The following is a 22557-nucleotide window of genomic DNA, read 5'->3' as shown; positions in this document are numbered from 1 at the left end:
ATCAAGGCCCACATCCTACTCTCCGCTCCGTGGAAAGCCTGCTTCTCCCTCCCCCACTCCCCCTGCTGGTGTTCCCTCTCTCGCTGTGTCTCTCTCTGTCAAATAACATCTTTAAAAAATAAAATAAAGTAAAATCTTAATAAAAAAAGTTACTCCTATGCATCCAAATTTTGAAAAAATCAACACAACAATCCAATTGTTTTTTGCTCAGAGAGCAGAAAGCAACTACTCTACATGAATATACAAACCTACAGCTTTAATGTAACACAAATCCTAAGTATATTAGCTTACCTTTCTCCAACATTAAGGGAGTGAATGCTTTATATTTAATAAATGCATATATAATGTATACAACTGTTAGTCAGATGTAAGCTATGCTAGAAACTTTGAATCAACTGGAATGTAAGGGTTTCTTATGGGAAGATGTACATTTCAGAAAGAACTCAGCTTGAACTAAATCCACTATCACAATTATAACAAAGGTGACCCGTACAAAGCCTATCATTTGCAACTATATATAAAGAAAAATTGCCCAGAAATAATATCAGAAATCTTACTGAAGGGCATTATGGTAACCTGCCTGAAAGTACAAGTAATTTATTTAGGGACTTTAAATAGCAGATAACAATGTAAATTAAATAACATGTGAAAAAAATATGCAATGTATAATAGCAAGAGGTTAGACAACTGAATACTGTGGCAAAGATTTATTAGCCTGTACAAGTTAGTTTTGATAAACTATTGGCTACTTGTTAAATTGTCAAGATTTTCACTGCACCCGTATTTTTTTCACACACATCAAAATCTGAAAGCAATAGGTCTTTCTCAAATTGTTGTCCAGTGTTTATTCCCCCAACCCTCAAAACACAGCAATGGGTCGTATAAAAGGTGTTGGTTTTGAGAGTGGTAAGGACTACACAAGTTACATAATCGTACTATTCCTGTCCTTCCAAATCTAAAATGGGGGAAATCCTTTTTGACATTATGCCAAACACCACATAATTAAAAACACTGTACAAAGTGAGCCCTTTATATAATGACCTTTGCCATGTTTTACTACACTCTCTGGCTTAAAGTTTATTTTGACTGATGGAAACATAGCTATCCTGCTTTCTTTTTGATTCCATTTGCATAGAGTATCTTTTTCCACACCTGCACTTTCAGTCTGTGTGTTCTTAAAACTTGAAGTGAGTCTCTTGAAGACTATAGTTGGGTCTCATATTTCTTTCGCTTCAGGCAATGTCTTTGGATTAGAGAATATAGTCCCTTTATATTTAAAGCAACTATCAATACAAGTATGGAGTTACAGTTGTCATTCTTTTGTTTTCTAGCTATTTAGAATTATTTGTCCCTTTCTTATTCATTTGCTATCTTTGTGATTTGATGATTTTCTATACAGGAATACTTAGGTTATTTTCTCTTTTATCTTTTGTGTATCTACTACATTTTTTCATTTTGTGATTACCATGAGGCTTAAAGACCTCTTACATAGCAGACTAGTTTAACTTCTTACCAGCTTAATTTTGCGTACTAAAACACTTTCAGGACTCCGGTCATTCTCTAAAAATGTGGATGCATCTCATTTTATGGAAGAGTTTAGTTATTCTCTGGTATCTATGAGGATTTCTTCATTTCATGATCCTGGGGTCCAGGATTCGAGTCCCACATTGGGCTCCTTGTTCAGCGGGGAGCCTACTTCTCCCTCTCCCTCTTCCTCTGCCTGCCGATCCCCCTGCTTGTGCTGTCAAATAAATAAAATCTTAAAAATAAAATACTGACCAAATGTTTAAAAAATCCCTCTTCTGTATTTTGAAGCACAACAGCATATACATTATCTAACTAACTTTGTATTCCTTTTTTGATGTAATCTCTGAAGAGTGACAGATGTACTGCTTTGTACTGTGAATTCTATGACATTTATTGACATTTGATGTTTAATACGTTTCTACATATTTTTATCTTCAAGTTACTTTTCTTCTCTCAACTCTGATGTTTTCTAAACTGTTAAGAGAAAGTCTTTCCTCATTCATTATGTTTGTACAGTTTGAACCAAGACTGCATTTTGAGATACCCAGTAAGGATTGAATTCCACTTAAAGGCTTGGCCACTTTCTTTACATGTTACAGTTTTGCTCCTGTATGATAAGGATGGATGATGTTGAGCAAGTTATGACTTCAGCTGGAGGTTTGCCACATTCTTTCCATTTGTCGTATGTAGTTATTTCTCCTCAGTATGAACTCTGTGATGCTGAGTAAAAGTTGAGCAATCCGGGGGTGCCTGGGTGGCTCAGTCATTAAGTGTCTGCCTTCGGCTCAGGTCATGATCCCAGGGTCCTGGGATCGAGCCCCACATCGGGCTCCCTGCTCAGCGGGAAGCCTGCTTCTGCCTCTCCCACTCCCCCTGCTTGTGTTCCCTCTCTCACTGTGTCTCTGTCAAATAAATAAAATCTTAAAAAAAAAAAGTTGAGCAATCCAAAAGTTTTATCACGTTCTGTACACTTCTAAGGTTTCTCTCTAGTATGAATTCTGTAATGCTGGAAGCAGCCTGAGCACTATGAAAGGGCTTGCCAAAGTTTTATATTTGTAAAATCACCTCCACTATAAATTCTCTGATAAGGAATGAGGGTTGAGCATTGCTTAAAGGTCTTGCCACATTCTTTATACACGTGTATAGTTACTCTCCAATATGAATTCTCTGATGTGGAGTTAGGGTTCAGCAGTCCTTAAAATTCCCTCACAGTCTTCAAATTTGTAAGACTTCCTCTAGTATGAATTCTGTGATGTAAAGTCAGGTGTGATTGCTGGATAAAGGCCTTGCCACATTCTTTACATTTGTAAGGTTTCTCTCCAGTATGAATTCTGTGATGTTGCGTAAAGCTTGACTGCTGGATAAACCTCTTGCCACAATACTTACATTTGAAAGGTTTCTCTCCAGTATGAATTCTGTAATGTAGAGTAAGGGCTGAGTGCCAGTTAAAAGCCTTGCCACATTCTTTGCATTTGTAGGGTTTCTCTCCCGTATGGATTCTGCGATGTCGGGTGAGGCCTGACTGGTGGATAAAGGCCCGGCTACACTCTTTGCATTTGTAAGGTTTCTCTCCAGTGTGGACGCTGTCATGCTGCCTCAGGTGCACGTGGTGCTTAAAGGCTTTGCCACATTCTTTGCATTTGTAGGGTTTCTCTGAAGTATGAATTCTGTGATGCTTAATAAGGTTTGACTGCTGCTTAAAGGCCCTGCCGCATTCTTTACACTGGTAAGGTGTCTCTCCAGTATGGATTCTGTGATGTTGAGTGAGGCCTGAAAGGAGCATAAAGGCCTTGCCACATTCTTTACATTTATAAGGTTTCTCTACATGATGAATACTGTGATGTCGATTCAGGTGCGAGAGCTGGATAAAGGCCTTGCCGCATTCTTTACATTGGTAAGGTTTCTCTCCAGTATGAATTCTGTGATGTTGAGTGAAGCCCGATTTAAAGCTAAAGGCCTTGCCACATTCATTACATTTGTAAGATTTCTCTCCAGTATGAATTCTGTGATGTGTATTAAGGTGTGACTGCTGGTTAAAGGCTTTGCCACATTCTTTACATTTGTAAGGTTTCTCTCCAGTATGAATTCTATGATGTTGAGTGAAGCTTGAACGATGGATAAAGGCCTTGCCACATTCTTTACATTTATAAGGTTTCTCTCCAGTGTGGATTCTGTGATGTTGAGTAAGTTGTGATTGCTTCCTGAAGGCTTTACCACATTCTTTACATTTATAAGGTTTCTCTCTAGTATGAATTCTGTGGTGTTGAATAAGGTTTGCTTCCTGCTTAAAGGCCTTGCCACATTCTTTACACTGGTAACGTTTCTCTTGAGTATGGATTCTGTGATGTTGAATAAAGTTTGACTGAAAGCTAAAGGCCTTGCCACACTCTTTACATTTGTAAGGTTTCTCTCCAGTATGGATTCTGTGATGTACACTTAGGTGTGACTGCTGGATAAAGGACTTGCCACATTCTTTACACTTGTAAGGCTTCTCTCCAGTATGGATTCTATGATGTTGAGTAAGCGTCGAGGGCTTGTTAAAGGCTTTGCCACATTCTTTACATTTATAAGGTTTCTCTCCAGTATGGATTCTGTGATGTTGAATAAAGCTTGACTGAAAGCTGAAGTCCTTGCCACATTCTTTACATTTATAAGGTTTCTCTCCAGTGTGGATTCTGTGATGTTGAGTAAGTTGTGATTGCTTCCTGAAGGCTTTACCACATTCTTTACATTTATAAGGTTTCTCTCTCGTATGAATTCTGTGATGTTGAATAAGGTCTGGTTCCTGCTCAAAGGCCTTACCACATTCTTCACATTGGTAATGTTTCTCTCGAGTATGGATTCTGTGATGTTTCATAAAGCTTGACTGAAAGCTAAAGGCCTTGCCACATTCTTCACATTTATAAGGTTTCTCTCCAGTATGGATTCTGTGATGTTGAGTAAGCGTTGAGGGCTTGTTGAAGTCCTTGCCACATTCTTTACATTTATAAGGTTTCTCTATAGTATGAATTATGTGATGTTGAGTAAGGGTTGAGCACTGCTTAAAGGCCTTGCCACATTCTTTACTTTTGTAAGGTTTCTCTCCACTACAGATTGTCTTACGTATACATATTACTGATGACTGACTAAACATGTTCCCGGGCTTATCATTGTATCTGTATGGGTTTTTTCCCACATGAACTCTCTGATGATCACCAACACTGGAGGACTGGTTAAAATCTCTTTCACATTCATTAAATTTGTAAGGATTCTCTCTTATATGCATACTGTTGTATAGAAGGTTGGATCTTTGATAAACGACTTCCCCACATTTAATATGTTCAGAATGGTTCTCTTGAAAATGAGTCCTCAGATGTTCATTAACATTTGAGCCTTGATGAAATTTTTTCTCACATTCACTGCCTTGAGCAATTCTGTCCCCATTGACAATGCTCTCGTAATTTTGGAGGATTGAGCCCTTGGTGAAGGACCTCTCAAATGGATCCCATTTAGCAGTTGTTTCTCCATTTTTAAATCTCTGAAGGTTAGAAATATTTGACTGAAAGGTCAATCCAATCCTATTTTCAAAATTGTTCAAATCGTTATTTTCAGCATGGACTAGGTAACTTTCCAGATTTTCCACATTCTCTATCCATAAATATGTACGTTTGAATATTTGATTGGAGATTCTGCTTACAGAAACACCCTGCTTTGCAGAACTAGTGGACTTAAAAAGGAAGGTTTTACAAAATATTTTGTATCTTTCACCATTGTGGGCAGTGAGATTCCTATTATGGGCAGTAGTCTCAATTTGGATATATCCTTTATGATCATTATCCCAGTCTATCATTAAGTGTAACTTCTCAAGGACACTATGTTTATATCGACCCATTGACACATTTTGAAATGAAGCTTCTTTGCACAGCTCTGGCAGGAAGCTCAGGGTGCCATGTGAAGATACAGCTGAAAGATATTGAATAACAGAAAAGTAACGTCATTCCACTTACAACTTTCAGACAAATATACGGATGACGTCTAACATACAACCATAAAATCAATCAGAGAACGTCAGCAAGATGGCTGAGAAGGAATCATCAGGACTTCATTCCTCCAGGGACACATAAACTTGCAGACAACATACTGACCACAGAGTGTAACAGATAATTCTGTAGTATTGTCAGGGTTAACACCAGTCACTCTCCTCTACCTCAAATAATCATGAGAAGTACCATTATGAGCCCAAAATCAGCAGAAGGAAGGAATTTTTTAAAAAAACTTATTTGAGAGAGAGAGAGACGGAGAGAGAGCATGAGCAAGAGGAGGGCCCAAAGGAGAGGGGCAAGCAGATTCTTCGCTGAACAGGCAGCCTGACACGGGACTCAATCCTAGGACCCTGAGATCATGACCTGAGCTGAAGTCTTAAGGCTTAAACGACAGCCATCCTGGCGACAGCAAGAAAGGAAATTTAAACATAAAACAGAAATGAAGAAAATAGGATTTAGCAAAAATAGAAAAATATCAACAATAGGAGGATTTGGTTTTCAGAAAAAAGAAAAAATCAAAATTGACAGACGTGTAACTAAATCAAGTAAGAATGAAAGAGAAGACCAATTAAAATTGGAAGACATGAAAGCAGACACGGTATCACTGATACCACAGACATAAAAATAATTATAAAAGGAAATGATATATAATTATATGCCAAGAAGTAGATACCAATAAATAGGTATAAATATCAAAACACATATAACCTACCTGGACTCCAACATGAAGAAATACATTTAAAAATCTCCACTGATCTACAACTACTTAGTAGATTGAAAAAGTAATTAAAAAAAAAAAACCTCCAACAGGGGCACCTGGGTGACTCAGTCGTTAAGCATCTACCTTCGGCTCGGGGGGGCCCGGGTCATGATCCCGCATCAGGCTCCCTGCTCAGTGAGGAGTCTGCTTCTCCCTCTCCCACTCCCCCTCCTTGTGTTCCCTCTCTCACTGTATCTCTCTCTGTCAAATAAATAAAATCTTTTAAAAACAAAAACAAAAACCTCCAACAAAGAGAAGTCCTGTGCCAGATGAATTCACTGGATAAACCATACAAATATATAATGAGAAAGTACTTGAAATCCCCTCAAACACTTCCAAGGAGTAAAGAGAAGGGAGATGTTGAAAACACTCTCTATGACACCAGCATTACCAGGTTATCAAAGCCAAAGGAGAGATGCTACAAGTAAAGAAGGGTACAAATTACTACCTGTTCTTGCAAAGCCAACAATAAAATAAAGCCAACTGAATCAAAAGCACACTTTACCATTTTACAACACAATCAAGTAAGAATTCTTCCTGGAATTCAAGGCTGTTTCAACATACGGAATACCATCAATTTGAGACTGCACTTTAATAGAATGAGTATCAAAAATGGCATGATCAGGAACACCTGGGTGGCTCAGTTGGTTAAGCGTCTGACTCTTGATTTCAGCTCACGTCATTATCTCGGGATCATGGGATCGAGCCCTGTACCCGGCTCCCCTCTCTACATGAATGTGCCTGTACCTCTCGCTTCTGCCCCTCACCCTGCTTGTGCTCTGTCTCTCACAAATAATTAAATAAAATAAAAATAAAAATAAAACATGGAGAAACATAAACCCATAGAGAATCGTCTCCCAACAGTATCCACCGCTCAGTTTGACCCCGGCCTGGCTCCTGCCTAATTTTCCCATGTGTACACCACCTCGTCAAATACTCCTTAATCTGACACAGGATCTGGGAGAAAATCTATTCAATTTACATCATGCACTTTTTTTTTTTTTTTTAAATACATCATGCACTGTTAAGACTATGATCCACAGGATCCAATACAGAACAATCGCATGAGCTGTAACATTCACTTCTCAATGTCCCTATAGGTCTTGCATTTGAACACGTAAGGAAATCCCAATACTCAAGAGAATCTACCTTAAATTTCTGTAGTGAGCTAAGGGAGAGGGGTGAAGAAACAACTGTGCAAAAGCATACAATTTACATGTATCTGAAAAGATGAGACGATTTTATATTTCTTACCCAGGAAGAGTAAGCCCTGGATATAGTGGAATCATGGCACATTACAGTAAAAAGGCTGAGGATTGGGAATCACACAGGAATAAGGGCAGAGGTGTTCAGGAACCATCAATGGGGAATATTAACAACAGCAATGTAGACATAAAAGTTGCAGGAGATTGAATCTAATGAAACAGAAGTGCCACAATGACAAAAATACTTTGGGTGGCTCTGAACTTAGGTGAAGATCTGGAGGAAATGCTGATCTTATGCATACACTTGACCTACTGCTTATGCCTCTACTGGATGAAAATCAAGGAACCACTGGTGTAGATCATGAGCTCACAACATGATTTCAAGGAACAGTAACAATGCTGGATATAGCAAATGTGTAATTTTCTTCTGATATCCACAACAGTATCCAAAATAGGTTTTCCTTCATGATTTATTTGGCAGTGACATACGGAGGAAAATGAAAAGCTCGTGTACTTGGAAGCTTTTACTTTAGCTCCTTCCAAGCAGCGTACATATGACTAATCTTAATGGTCTAGAAGACACCCAAGACCCACACTGCACTGCAATGGACACATCCCTGGTCACTCTGCGAAGATACCGAAGAAGTCTACATCCGAGATCATGACAGAAATCTCTTCACCCAAAAGCTGTCACTCTTGGTGGGACTCCTTTAGAGACAATGGCCAATGAGTTGACTATACTCGTGTTTGGAAATACAATCTGTAGAACTTAACCTACGCCCAGTGATGTAAAGAGAGGGAGATAATGGTAAAAACAGCTATCAGTTTGCCAAGATTCCAGCTACAGTCTATGACAAGTACATTAGTGCTATTGCCCAGCCCTAGAAGACATTCTGCTATGGGAATATAGGAATAATCATTCATAGAGCAGCTGGCTGGCTCAGTTGGTAGTGCATGTGACTCTTGATCTCAAAGTTTTAAGGTTAAGCCCCGTGTTGATTACAGAGATTACTTAAAAACAAAATCTTAAACAACAGAAAACCTCAGTCACTACACAAACCACAGAAGACATTGTTTAATACATTTCCGAGCAAAATTGTAAGATACTTAATGATGTTATTAGAAAAACATAAAGGATTATATTTCTGTGGTCTTGGTATAAGAAAGTATTTCTTTTTTTTTTTTTTTAAAGATTTTATTTATTTATTTGAGAGAGAGAGAATGAGAGAGAGCACATGAGAGGGGGGAGGGTCAGAGGGAGAAGCAGACTCCCTGCCGAGCAGGGAGCCCGATGCGTGACTTGATCCAGGGACTCCAGGATCATGACCTGAGCCAAAGGCAGTCGCTTAACCAACTGAGCCACCCAGGCGCCCGAGAGTATTTCTAAAAATGGTAAAAAACCCTAACCATAGTGGGTGAAATGACTGGAGTACATTAAAATTAAGAACTTCTCTTCATCACAAACTCAAGAGATAGAAGTAGAGGTATAATGAGAGAAAAGACAGGGTCTCATTCTTAGCATATATACACTACAAAGCCTGAAGAAAAGGATATCACAACAGAAAAAAAGAATCATAATAACTAACTAGACACTTTGAAATTATCCCAAGGTTAATGCCCAACTCCGTAGTAAAAGGAAGTAACAACAACAAAGGAAATAAAACCAAGACTTGGTTACATCACATACCAACTAGAAGCCTACTGTGAAAAGGACATAAACTCCCAAGTTCTGAAAATTATGTGGATAAGCCAGATCTCCCATACGCTGCTAGCGAGTGTGAAAAATTATACAAAGGTTGTGGGTTGGGGTTTGGTAATATCTGTTAAAGTTGAATATCCAAACCATTTAACAACAATTCACTCCCAAATATAGAGACAGCAGATTTTTTTTTTTTTTTAATTTATTTGAGAGAGAGAGCAGGAGTTGAGAGGAGAGGGACAGGTAGAAGCTGGCTCCCCCCTGAGCAGGAAGCCCGATGAGGGGCTCGATCCCAGGACCCTGGGATCATGACCCGAGCCAAAGGCAGACGCTTAACCATCTGAGCCACCCAGGCACCCCTAGACAGCAGGTATTTATACATGCTTCATTAAAAGACAAATTATAGATTTTACATGCCAGTATTAGTCATGACAGTCATAGACTTAGAACCATCCACTCGCCTATTAATAGTAGAATGCTGCAGTCAATTGATAGTCACATAATGGAAATGGATCCATCCAACTCTAATGAATGGTGCACTACAATGTGCAGTAATACAGATAAATTCACAAGCAATAGATGGAAAGAAAAAAATTGCCAATTACAAAAGAGTTCCAGTCAGTTCCCACTGCCTGACTGCATTTACATAAAGTACAAAAACCAGGACAGGAATCCATTGCCTTACGTGTTAAAGGGGTGCTGAGCTTTGTGGAAAGTTACTGAGGAGCACAAGGGGAACTTTATTTTATTTTATTTTATTTTATTTTAGATTTTATTTATTTATTTGACAGAGAGAGACACAGCCAGAGAGGGAACGAGAAGCAGGCTTCCCGCTGAGCAGGGAGCCCGACGCGGGGCTCGATCCCAGGACCCTGGGATCATGACCTGAGCTGAAGGCAGACACTGAACGACTGAGCCACCCAAGCGCCCCCCCAAGGGGAATTTTAGAGGACAAACGATATTCTGTTTCTTGATCTCAAGGGATTATAGAGATGTGATCCGTTTGTGAAATCCCACTGAGCTGTTAACCTAAGATCTGCTTATCTGACTTTCCTTTTAAGAAAAATCATTAAAAAATAATGTATGTTAAAAGATAAGTGTCATAACGTAGATATAATGACAAGTTGAAATTAAAGTTAGGAAGTAACTTCACACTGTGACTAGATTTTCATGCTATATGTTAATAATAGCGAAAGCAATATGGTACTAGGTATACAATATTCACAAAAAGAATGAAATGTAGAATTATTTCCTTAAAACACATGAAAAATTTTTAAAAAATAGATAGGGTATAAGGAAAAATATTAAAAAAATGTGGTACTTCCAAACCCCAGTATCTCCATTAGAATATTAAACATAAATAAACCAAATGTTCCTGGTAACACTAAACTTTCCTTGAATATATTCCATCGGAATTTTCCTAGAGCTGTAACTAAAACATGAGGATGAAATTGGAAAAACCAAAATGAAAAATGAACCATGTAGTGATAACCAATCAAACATGCAGCATGGCAAAAATAAATATCATAATGAATAATCTTTTTTTTTTTTTTTTTAAAGATTTTATTTATTTATTTGACAGAGAGAGAGACAGCGAGAGAGGGAACACAAGCAGGGGGAGTGGGAGAGGGAGAAGCAGGCTTCCCGCAGAGCAGGGAGCCTGATGCGGGGCTCGATCCCAGGACTCTGGGATCATGACCTGAGCCGAAGGCAGACGCTTAACGACTGAGCCACCCAGGCTCAGTTATATTCATTATAATGAATAATCTTTAACACCAAAGGATTTTTTTCATTCTTCTTAGTAGTGTTACTTTTCAGTATCTAAATGTATACTCTTTTCTACTTCATGGGTAACACAATTTTTGTGTATGCATATTTATACACATATAAAAACATATATACATATACATACTTGTATATAGCAAAACATTATTTTTCCCTTGTGAGACATAACAATATTCATCACAGAGGGTTGACACCATCAAGATGGTGACATAAGTAGATCCCACTTCCGTACTTCTCATAATAAGCTCTAGAGCAACTATTCATATAAGACATCACTGGGCAATTCTCAGGACTCATGGGTGTCGAGACTGAAGCAAACCCCAGACCACCACAGAGATCAACAAGGACAGCATGAGAAAGTTAAAAGGAGGAGTTTCACTATGACCACACAGTGGGCCAGCAGTGTCCCACCATGAGGGACCATGGAGAACTATGATTACTCCACCAAGAAGAGAAGAGCCCAAAGTGGGCCTCCAACATTCCTCAAATGGCAGGCCACTACCTTGGTGGCCCACTCAGGTCTGACCTCATGGGGATCCCTGGGGAAATCTGTGGTGCTGGACCACTGTGGATCATATAGACACAGAGAAGGTGGGTAAGGCTTAAGGCAACCAGTGTTCAGATCTTGGAAGACTGCCAGACCAGACTGTCTTCCACTCTGGAGTGACACCCAATCAGAGATCCCAGTGACTCTGCCCACTTGCAGAGCTGAGATGGACCCACCCAGTCAAGGAGCTGTCAGTAGGTGTACCTGACTTGGAGCTCCAGCCAGTAGGTTGAACTAGAACATGGAGGCCATTTGATGGCCCTGTCTGGGCAGACATCCAAGTTGGAAGTCACTTCCCACTGCTGATCCTAACCTCCACTGCTGAACATAGCCTACACTCCTGCCCCATCAGGAAACCTGAACAAAGACCCTGGGCAATCCCAGAGCCTATCTTTTAGGTCTACTTGGGGAGAAAGCCAAGCCATCAGCATTGCCCAAGTGTTGAGTACAACCTCTTACTCTTCATGACCAGGAATTTGAACCATGAACCCAGGCAGTCACAGAGTCTTGCCTATAGTACTGCCCACCACCAGAGAATGGCCTTCCGTCCTGCAAACCTTTGAACATGACCTCTGGTCCCACTGGACCAGGGACTAGCCAGCACTGGCTTGGCAACCGCGCAGGGGCCCACAGTTGTCAACAGACACAGGTCTGGCCCTCTGTGAATGCAGAAAATAAGCTGACATTGAAACTATTGCAAATATTTTAAACCAGAAGCTGTCATAATCCCTAGGGTTCCTCTAGAAGGAATGACAAATAACTGGCTACATTCAGATGACTGGGAATAAAACCTCTCAAACTTGGGGCATCTGGGTGGTGCAGCTGGTCAACTTTCCGACTCTTGGTTTCTGCTCAGGCCCTCATCTCGGGGTCCTGAGATCAGGCACTGCCTTGGGCTTCATGCTGAGCAGAGTCTGCTTTGGATTCTCTCCTCTTTTCCCTCTGCCCCACCTGCCTGTGCTCTCTCTAGCAAATAAACAAACAAATCCTTAAGGAAGGAAAAAAAAAACCTCTCAAACTTGCTTTCATTCCATTTAAGTAAAGGAAAAGGTATGGATACAAGAGTGAGAAATTCTGCAGTATTCCAATGAAAATTTGGCCCAGTGAAATCAGTCCAATTTTCAAATGCACAAAGGCTATTTGATTATTTTCCGAAGTTCAATATTCACATTCAGATAGAAAGGATTCAGCATGAAACATGACTTGTGGGCTACCTTTCTCATAAAAAGTAAAATCCAAAATAGTCACTAAAGCCTGCCATGTTCCTTTGCATAGTATGTACAATGTATGTCCCGTGTTACTGATGCTTTTTATCTACTATAATGTATTTAAAGTTCTTGATTCTGTGGGTTAGTGCTAATATTGTTGTCCTTTTACTAACACAAAGGATTTAGTTCAAAGAAGGTTTACTGATCCACTCAATTATTAGTAGAATCAGGGTTTGAATCTGGATACCCTACACATCAAGATGATGCACAGAGGTCAAATGCCCTTCCAGAAGGTGACCTGTGCTTGGATTCTCTTTCCTCTCTGACACTCAGTGGTTCACCCGGAAGTCTTCACACACAAACAGCCTCTGTGAACTGAGACTTCAAAGTGAAATTTTCAGCCCAAACCAGACACACAGCCTGAGTGGCGTTCTGCTTGACCATGGAGAGCCAGACACAGAGTTCAGGTGTCCAAGGTAAAGACACAGGAAAGGTACAACACATACATGAGTCTACTTTCACACCTGGAGAACCAGGACTCCAGACCCGTGTAACTGACTGCTGTCTACATAGGCTCATCTCCTTACTGAAGAACATAAGCACACACGTGTGCCCAGACATTGGTTCTGAAAGTGGGTTCTCTAGACAGGCACCCGAGAAAGTGTAAGAAAGGAAACTTGGGAGACTGCACCCCAGAACTACTGACATGGTAATGTGGTGATAGACCCAGCAATCCAACATTTACTACTGTTCCTGGTGATTCTGACATGGGCTAAATTTGACTACCTTTGTAATAACTAAGTCACAGGTCATCTGCGACTTGTCCACAAATAAGTCACTCTAGAAACTGTTTGTGGTCACACTAGTGTTGTGACAAACACACGCAACCTACACAATGCACGTTTTCTTTAATCATAAATGAATTTGACTCTCACACAGTCTACCTTGTGTTAGAGTCCTTCCATCTCTCCCTTCTCTCAATATCTTCCTTGAGCTTCATGGGATCACCCCAAACACACTTCTGTTCACATTCTAGAATGAAAGCCATCCAAATTCAAGTGAACTGGAACTTATTTAAATATTTTATGAAGTTATGAAATGCATACAAGACTTTAATACATGTTATATTATAATGGCATTGAATATAGCATTCTCAGTATAAAACTATACTTGAGGACTTTTACCCTAAGACCATAAATATTGCACGCTTAAGGACCTTTAATTAGTACTCCATTTGGATGCAGAATAAACGCCCTGTGCATTAAGATTAGGATAGGCTAAATCTCAGGGCCTTTACGTAAGAGCTAGTTTCAGTGCAATGTGTGATTGCCTTTCTGTCATATGCTGTGAAACAGATCAGAGAACAAGAGCCATTCACAAACACCTTACATGGCCACCTGCGCTACACATATATATTGCTACTTAAACTCGCCCATATAAGGATGAGTTATGCTCAATGACATGGAGGGAATAGTGCCGTGCGGAGGATGGCTTTCCCTGTCCCTGAATGAGAACAGAAAGGCTTCAAATCAAATTCCCTAAGTCCTATCAGACTTACACTGCCTTCTTGGCTGCAAGGAACACGGTTTGATGCCTGGTGGGGGGGGCAGGTATCTTGGGGCCATGAGAGAGCAAGAATAAACACGATGCCTATAGGTAGACAATACCAGAGGGAAGAAATGGAATCAAGAGTACACTCTAGGGTGTCTGAGTCGTTTTATCAAACATGAGCATCTACCTACTCACTATGCACCTAACACAAAGTACACATCTTTTCTATAAGTACACTTCAACTTTTTCATGGTGTATCTTCCCACAAAGTAACAGGTACTGAAAAATGAATTATTATCCTTCAATTGAACCACTGTGACATATGAGTATAACATACTACCCAAATTTATCAGTTTCTACAAATGATAAAAATCCTCTTGGGGCGCCTGGTTGGCTCAGTCGTTAAGCGTCTGCCTTCGGCTCAGGTCATGATCACAGGGTCCTGGGATCGAGGCCCGCATCGGGCTCCCGGCTCTGCGGGAAGCCTGCTTCTCCCTCTCCCGCTCCCCCTGCTTGTGTTCCCTCTCTCCCTGTGTCTCTCTCTGTCAAATAAATAAATAAAATCTTTAAAAAAAAAAAATCCTCTTTCCCCTCAGATCAGGATGGGTATGAAGAACAGCATGGGCTACGAAACAACATAGGGACATTAAGACTAAAAACTGGGTGAGGCGCCTGGGTGGCTCACTCGTTAAGCGTCTGCCTTTGGCTCAGGTCATGATCCCAGGGTCCTGGGATCGAGCCCCACATCGGGCTCCCTGCTCGGCGGGAAGCCTGCTTCTCCCTCTCCCACTCCCCCTGCTTGTGTTCCCTCTCTCGCTGTCTCTCTCTCTGTCAAATAAATAAAATCTTAAAAAAAAAAAGAAAGAAAAAGAAAAAAGACTAAAAACTGGGCAGGCTGTCTGAAGCAGACATGCTCACTGCAGGTGACTCGTGATGTGCTCCTCAGGTCATCAGCGCCTTGCACACAGTGCCGAGTACAGGACTAGATTCATCAACGGGCTGAGTGGAAGTGAGGGAGGTCCCTGCCAGCTGTGGGTCAGCATCCCTGGAATGTCATTCATGTACAGGGAATCAGACCTATGTTACGGTTATATACCTGGGAGACCAGAGTTTCGTGCGACCACAGCACATGCCTTGCTGCTTCTGCCTAGTAGTATCCAAAAAGCCTTCTTCATCTTCAGCGTCAACTCAGTCAAATGACATCTTGAATCTATGCCCACAAATATCCTCTCTCCACCCACTCCCATGCCTATACCTGGAAAGGTACAGTTAATCTCTGTCACCCAATAGCACCTGGCCCTCAGAACCACCAGAGAATTCATGAAATCATGAGTAAAGGATCTGACATCCCTGAATCCCAGAAAACTACCACATTTCCCAAGTCCCCAACTCTGTGACATTTGTCATCACCAGAAGATTCCTTTTTTTTTTTTCAAGATTTATTTTGACAGAGGCGAGCGACAGCGAGAGAGGGAACACAAGCAGGGGGAGTGGGAGAGGGAGAAGCAGGCTTCCCGCGGAGCAGGGAGCCCGATGCGGGGCTTGATCCCAGGACCCTGGGATCATGACCTGAGCTGAAGGCAGACGCTTAATGACTGAGCCACCCAGGCGCCCCCAACCAGAAGCTTCTTAAGACCTTGCAGTGACCAAAGGGAGCTCTCTACCAGTTCTTTCCCCCACATTACAAGAGTTTTCCAGGGGCACCTAGGTATCTCAGTCAGTTGCGTGTATGCATTCAGCTCAGGTCATGATCCCAGGCTCAGGGGGAGTCTGCTTCTCCCTCTCCCTCTGCCTCTGCCCCTCCTTCTACCCCTGTTCTCACTCTCACTCTCTCTCCCCCCCCACTTTCTCAAATAAATAAATAAATAAAATCTCTTACAATTGTCCATATTTGCTTTAGTAAGCCTTATCTCCCTCTCGAAGGATGCCATTATCATGTTTTATCTGTCCTCACAACTCTTAGTACCAAGTGCCTGAAGTAATCCTGTGGCCCATTGATGGTGTTTTCCTATTCTCCCAAGGATGTGGTGATGGCATACGGTTTAAATCTTACATATGGTCTCAAATGATCCAGTTACCAACCACTTCCCGTTCAATTAAAAATTTAAAGCTCCTCCTAACAACCTACAAGGGGCTGTGCAGCCCGTGTGGGAGGGAGAGAGAGTGACAATGCAGTCTCCGTAACACAGGAGAGGAGGACAGCTCTGTTGCCTTATGTCATAAAGGAGAGAAGGACATGGAAAAACTGGAGAAGATTTGGAAGGAAAACAAGTGAAATTAATCTTTCTAAGTTTAGACTCAGTAGTGCAGCCTTGGACAGGTGTCCTCTCCCCACATGAAGAATTCATGCCAATTCTTTAGCCTAGATATTTTTCATGTCACCTTGGGCTGCATCATCACTCCCAATACAGTATTGTTTTCTTCCTAAGTTTAGAACATCTACTAAGCCTTGACCACTGTCCCATGCTTAGTCCCTTCAAATGAATGTTAAAACAACCCATGACTCAATGAAGTCTCCAACTTTTCACCTAATCAAACTGTTAGAATAAAGTGACTACCTTGGATGATGTCATTTCCAAGAAGGGAAAAGAATAGTAAGTAAAGAAATCTTACTTAGTGTTCTTCTCCACTTGAGAAGGAAGAAGTGAAATGGAGCAATTAAACTACATGGAATTTAATATGCTCAGTGAGGAATTACTCCCATATTTAGGTGGATTTTTAAACACCATGTCATTTCATGCAAACTCTTCTTAAAATCCCTGACTAAAACATATAAGCAACAGTTCCTGAACACTGGAACAAGGAAAACAGAGTAGATCCTACCTGAGAAATAGGGAGGTAGACAAGACATGATTTGCATGGGGAGATTTTCAAGCCAAGGTACATGAGATTTAGGAGAAATAAATTCAACACAATGTAGAGAAAATTATTCCCATTATGAATCTATCCCACTTTTGTTTACTAGGGAATCATGAATTTTGAAATTTGGAAATAACCTTCTTTGCTCCAATATTCCCTTTCCTTCTGAAGATACAGGTACACACACACATACACGCATACGTACTTCTTCCTAATTATTCTTTTATTCCGAAATATATCTTTAGCTTAATATAACATTTTACATTCTGTGCATATCAAAACCATAAAATGTTGTGTTCTGTATACTCATGAAAACAAGCAATGAAAAATATAGGGTAAACTTTTATAAACAGTAATTGAAAATTCTGTAGATATGGCTTGTAATTATGTATGTATTGACTTTGTTCAATTAGCAGTTGTTAAGTAGGACCCCTAGGGATTGCGTGATGAGTCATGGTTCAATTAAAAACAACAAGGAAAGTAAAATAAAGTTTACTACTCATAGATCCTGGAGGATGTACATAATATGCCTTGAGGGACAACATGAAGAGGTCAAGACTAAGTGCAGGCAGGGAGAATGGCAAGAACTGGGGCAGATGCCTTTCTGAGAGTCCATGGTTGAAGTGCTTTAGAGTTCCCAGGCTAAGGCTAGAATGCACAACTCAAACCAAAATGAGTGGAGTATGGTAAACTGTGCAGGGATCTTCTCTAAGGAGGGCTTAAGGTAAATATACTGCCAGTGGACACTCTCACAAAGGCTACTGAGGAAGTCACCTTTGCTTGTCATTCGGGGGCTTTTATCTAGTGTATTTGCTACTGGGCGGGACTAGAGTCAGCTCAAACCCCTGCAGGTAGTCTGGTTACAACAAATGAATTCCAAGGCAGCAGTATCATGGAATTGTTTAGCCACACTCTAATAAAAAACATCTGTATCATCCTTCTTAGAAGCATCATATTGCCCTAGCAATTAAAATAAGGAGGAAAATATGTATTACCTAAACTTGGGGAAACTAATCTCAAATAATTTGATGTTAAAGGCCACAGAGAAAAAAAATTATTAGTGATATCATCCCACTGCTTTAACAAATACAGGTGACTCTTGACTCTCGAATAAAACAGGGGTTCAAAGTACCCAACCCCATGCAGTTAAAAATCCATGTAGAAGGTTGACTCCCTAACATTTAATTTCAATAGCCTGCTGTCGACAAAAAACCTTATCAAAAACAGTCAATTAGGGGCGCCTGGGTGGCTCAGGCAGTTAAGCACCTGCCTTCGTGTCCTGAATTGAGCCCTGCATGGGGCTCCCTGCTCAGTGGAGAGCCTGCTTCTCCCTCTCCCTCTCCTGCTCCCCCTGCTTGTTCTCTCTCTCATTAAAAAAAAAAAAAAAAACCCACAGTCAATTAATATATATTTTGTATGTTATATATGATATTCCTACAATAAAGGAAGCTCAAGCAAAGAAAATGTTAAGAAAATCAGAAGGAAGAGAAAATACATTTACAGAACTGTACTATAATTAAATCTCACTGTAAGTAGACCCACACAGTTCAAAAACCCACGTAGTTCAAGGGTCAAGTATACTTTGTGTTTCTGTCTCTTTACGTACAATGTTGATGAATTTGGGGCAGGCTGAGGTTCGTGTAGGGTAACACTTCTTTCCAGATCAGTGTTAACACATTAAAATCCATTCAGTGTTACTAATTAAAACATATTAATTTCAAATGCACTCTAAAGAAACCACTGCAGTATCACTGTATGATTCTTGTTCAAAATACCCATTACAAGCATTCAAGAACCATTCTTGTTCCTCTGAGATAATGATCTGTGGGTTGTGCTTTTCATACTTTTCAAACTGAGGTTAATTATTGAGTAAAAGTTGATGTATGCTAATTTTACACCCTTTACAGAAGAGTTATCTATACTTTCCTCAGATGTCTATGAAAATCTCTTCATTTCAGTGGGACAGCTAATGTTCTTGACTTCTATTAATTGCTAAAATGAAGATACATCCAGATTTTAATGAATTGCCAGCATATTCTCCTTAATCAGCAACTGGCAAGTTATTTAAGATTTTTTTATTAATTTGAGAGAGAGAGTAAATGAGTGAGCAGGAGTGGGGGGAGGGATAGAGGGAGAAGGAATCCCTAACAGACTCCACCTCATGACACCGAGATCACAACCTGAGCAGACACCAAGAGTCAGATGCTTAACTGACCGAGCCACCCGGGAGCTCCCTGGCAAATCTATTTAAAAATCAAAATGTTTCTCTATCTTACTTTATTTTCATTATATTTCTAAAAAGATTTTATCCTTTATTTAGAGAAAGAGCGTGTGAGAGCATTACCAGGGGAGGGCAAGAGGGAGAGGGAGAGAGCGAATCCCTAGCAGACTCTGCTGAGCCCCAACGTGGGGCTCCTTCCCAAGACCCAAAGATCATGACCCAAGCTGAAATGAAGAGATGAATGCTAAGCTGACTAAGCCACCCAGGTACACCTCTGTATCTTACTTTAATGTAAATAATGATTCCCTGAACATTTACTTCACCATGATTTATATCACTCTTATACGAGAATATAAAAGCATGATAATGTTGGCTAGCAGATGTCCCTCTGTGAGAGACAATGGCATGAAACTGGGCTTCTCCAACTGATTTTCATTCAAGCAGAGCTACTGGAACCACATTTTAAGGTCTACCTTCCTCCTTCAGACTTGGACCTCACCTCTGTCATCTGCTTCATTCATTCCCACCTACCTGGATGAAAGGCTACTGTCTTCTTTCTCTTCACGTCCCAAGGGTCCTTCTTTTGCTCCAAAAAGGAGACCAGATCAGGCTTTGACACAATGAGACCTGGTTAACAGAAAAACGGAATATAACTATTGCTGGAGATTCTTTCAATCCACTATTGTGCTCTGTAGAGAAGAGAGGACATTGCAGAATTCTAAAAGATGATTTCCCATCCCAGACACTGTTGACCAACAGCCCCTTTAGAACATGCAGGAGTTTCAAATATTCACATCCTAACTTGCACTTCCAAGTACTACCGATACAATAGTAAGGACTAAAAATTGGGAGTTTAAATGCGGGCAGCACCATTTTATGCCACTCCGGGTTTAGCACTGCCACTAATCTACAGAAATGATGTTACCTTAAGGAAGGGGAAGCTAAAGCTGAAAAGCAAACATCAGGAAGATTTTTGTCTACATCTACAAACCCTTACTTTTGTTCCTTAGTGCAGTGATTTGAATTCCAGTTGTGCAAAGAATCATCATCCAAGAGACAGTCTTCAAAGGAAGGAACAAAACCCTGAGTGTGGTCTGGGAAATCTGGAAGGAGTTATTCTCACCCAGGAAGAGGAGGTGTCCGTAGTTCTCTAACATCACATCCCTGTACAATTCCCGCTGAGTGTGGTTCAGGCATCCCCACTCCTCCTGGGAGAATTCTATGGCCACATCCCTGAATGTCAGCAGTCCCTGCAATAAATACCACAGTGACCCAGTGGCCATAGGCAGAGTTTCTAATGGTCCCTAAGATCAAAGAGGGAGTTAATGTCACCAGCTAGACTCCCCAACACCTGGCCTTCACTGCCTGATTGTACCCACCAAACTTTATCCCACATTTGACTTAACCTCTTCTTTCCACCTTATCCTTTACTTCAACCAAAACACACCATGGGCAGAGTCTCCTGTGGTGAAAACAGAAACTATCCAATAAAAGGTAATGACTGCCCAGGGGATGTGCTTGGGCTGGCCCAGTTTGAGGCAGAGGGACCAAGGTGTAACCCATGGAGTGGTCTACAGTTACCTTTACCTCATTGTAATACTAAAATTCTCCACCTACGGAGAAGCACAAACCTCATTTACCTAATGTGCGAAGTGTTTTGTTAAGGTCCATGTGCAACTTTATGCCCAGCTCTACATAAGATGACAGGCTCCCCTTTCTAAATATCTACCCTACCCCTAAAGAGAAGGAAATCATTTCCCCTTGCTTTGTGAGCCTCTGCTTTGGAAGTTATCCCCTGTAATCTTATTTCCTACAAATCAAGTTTCTTTTGTGTTACAACCCCACCTGGTGTAGTTTCTATTTGTGACTCAACAAGGAGTCAACTCATTATTAGTAGTTATATTAGGAGAACTGGGTCTCCTTAGGTGAGTTTCCTGCTATCTGCAGTAAGATAATTTTTAACACAGTAATATGCTCTCATGTACTGTTTAACTTCGAGGTAAGAGGATGGCAATGATCCACAAAACCATTATAAATACTGTGTGTTTATCCAAGAGAAGTTGTAAATTGAAGGCATCAATGTAGGCATTCACATTATTGAGTACTGTTGTTTATTATCCTACAGTGTAAGTTGTGTCTGTTTCTTACATGCAAAGTGTTGGTGGGTTACAAATGTATTTATCAAATTCTAATGTGATTAGAATTTCACAACAGTGCATTGGCAGTATCATGAAAATGCAGATTCTGTTCAACAGTTCTGGGGTGGAATAGGGCTCTGCATTTCTAACAAGGCTTTAGCCTATGGGCAAGGAACACATTTATGAATAACAAAGACGTAGAACTCAGAAGGAAGGAATTCTTGGAGGACTTGGAACTGAATGGGTTTTATAGCAATTGGTTCTAGGTTCTACTAGAATAGCAAGAAAGGCAACAACGAGCCTTTCTGAGCATTTCATAGTAGATAGCATCTAACAGTTTTTCATAAATTAATAAAAAATAATAATAATCGAAGAGAGTAAACACATTATTCTTATATTTTTTGTGAATATTTTGTCAAATATCCAGGACATCCAGTACATTCAAGGGATCAGGTTTTAACCCAGGTTATGGGTCCTAGAGTCAACTGAAAAGGACACGCAGGTCAATATACCGAGAGGACTCTAAACCAATGTTCATAGCAGGTGTTAAACGTTGACAAGAATGATGGAAACAAAAAGTTATCCACGTGAAATTGATCTATCTTTTTACATTTCATGCACCCATCCATACATTTAGGAAGTAGTTATATACACATTAAAAGTGACAGAGTAGAAAACTGTCATGGTGATTAATTCAAGAACCATTTTCCATGACATGACACCTATAAATCACTTTGTGGATGATGATGCTTCTGTTTTTCTGTTCTCACCTTCACTTGATAAACTATCACTTTACCCTTTTGTGTCCTTTGAGATTCATTCTTTCATCCTGCCACCAGACAAGAACCTGCAACAGTTTGTTCTTCAGAGGCTGCTTTTAGGCAAAGAGCCTTGAGCAATGGCATGCGGAAAGGGGCAGTGACCCCCCTGGCTGAACACCACAAGCCCATCAGGTGACCCACCCTGAAATATCCTTCGGCCCTAACTAACCAATGAACTACTTACAACCAGGTACATTTCCCCCAAATGGGAAGA

The 22557-nt window shown here is 40.5% G+C and overlaps 1 protein-coding gene across 1 annotated transcript in view; it reads right to left on the bottom strand.

Annotated features, from left to right (window-relative positions):
- Window positions 1-2394: 2394 nt before the first annotated feature.
- Window positions 2395-22557, bottom strand: part of LOC116622219 (zinc finger protein 208-like) — a 57123-nt gene continuing 36960 nt past the window's right edge. Inside the window, 1 exon segment of the mRNA XM_032388481.1 lies at window positions 2395-4592. Within this exon segment, the coding sequence (XP_032244372.1) occupies window positions 2723-4592 (1870 nt within the window). The 3' untranslated portion in view covers window positions 2395-2722.

This window comes from Phoca vitulina, unplaced genomic scaffold (genome assembly GCF_004348235.1).
Source record: "Phoca vitulina isolate PV1807 unplaced genomic scaffold, GSC_HSeal_1.0 scaffold52, whole genome shotgun sequence".
Taxonomy (NCBI): Eukaryota; Metazoa; Chordata; class Mammalia; order Carnivora; family Phocidae; genus Phoca; species Phoca vitulina.
Note: the sequence above shows the minus strand (reverse complement) of the source record. Positions and strands in the feature narration are given on the sequence as shown.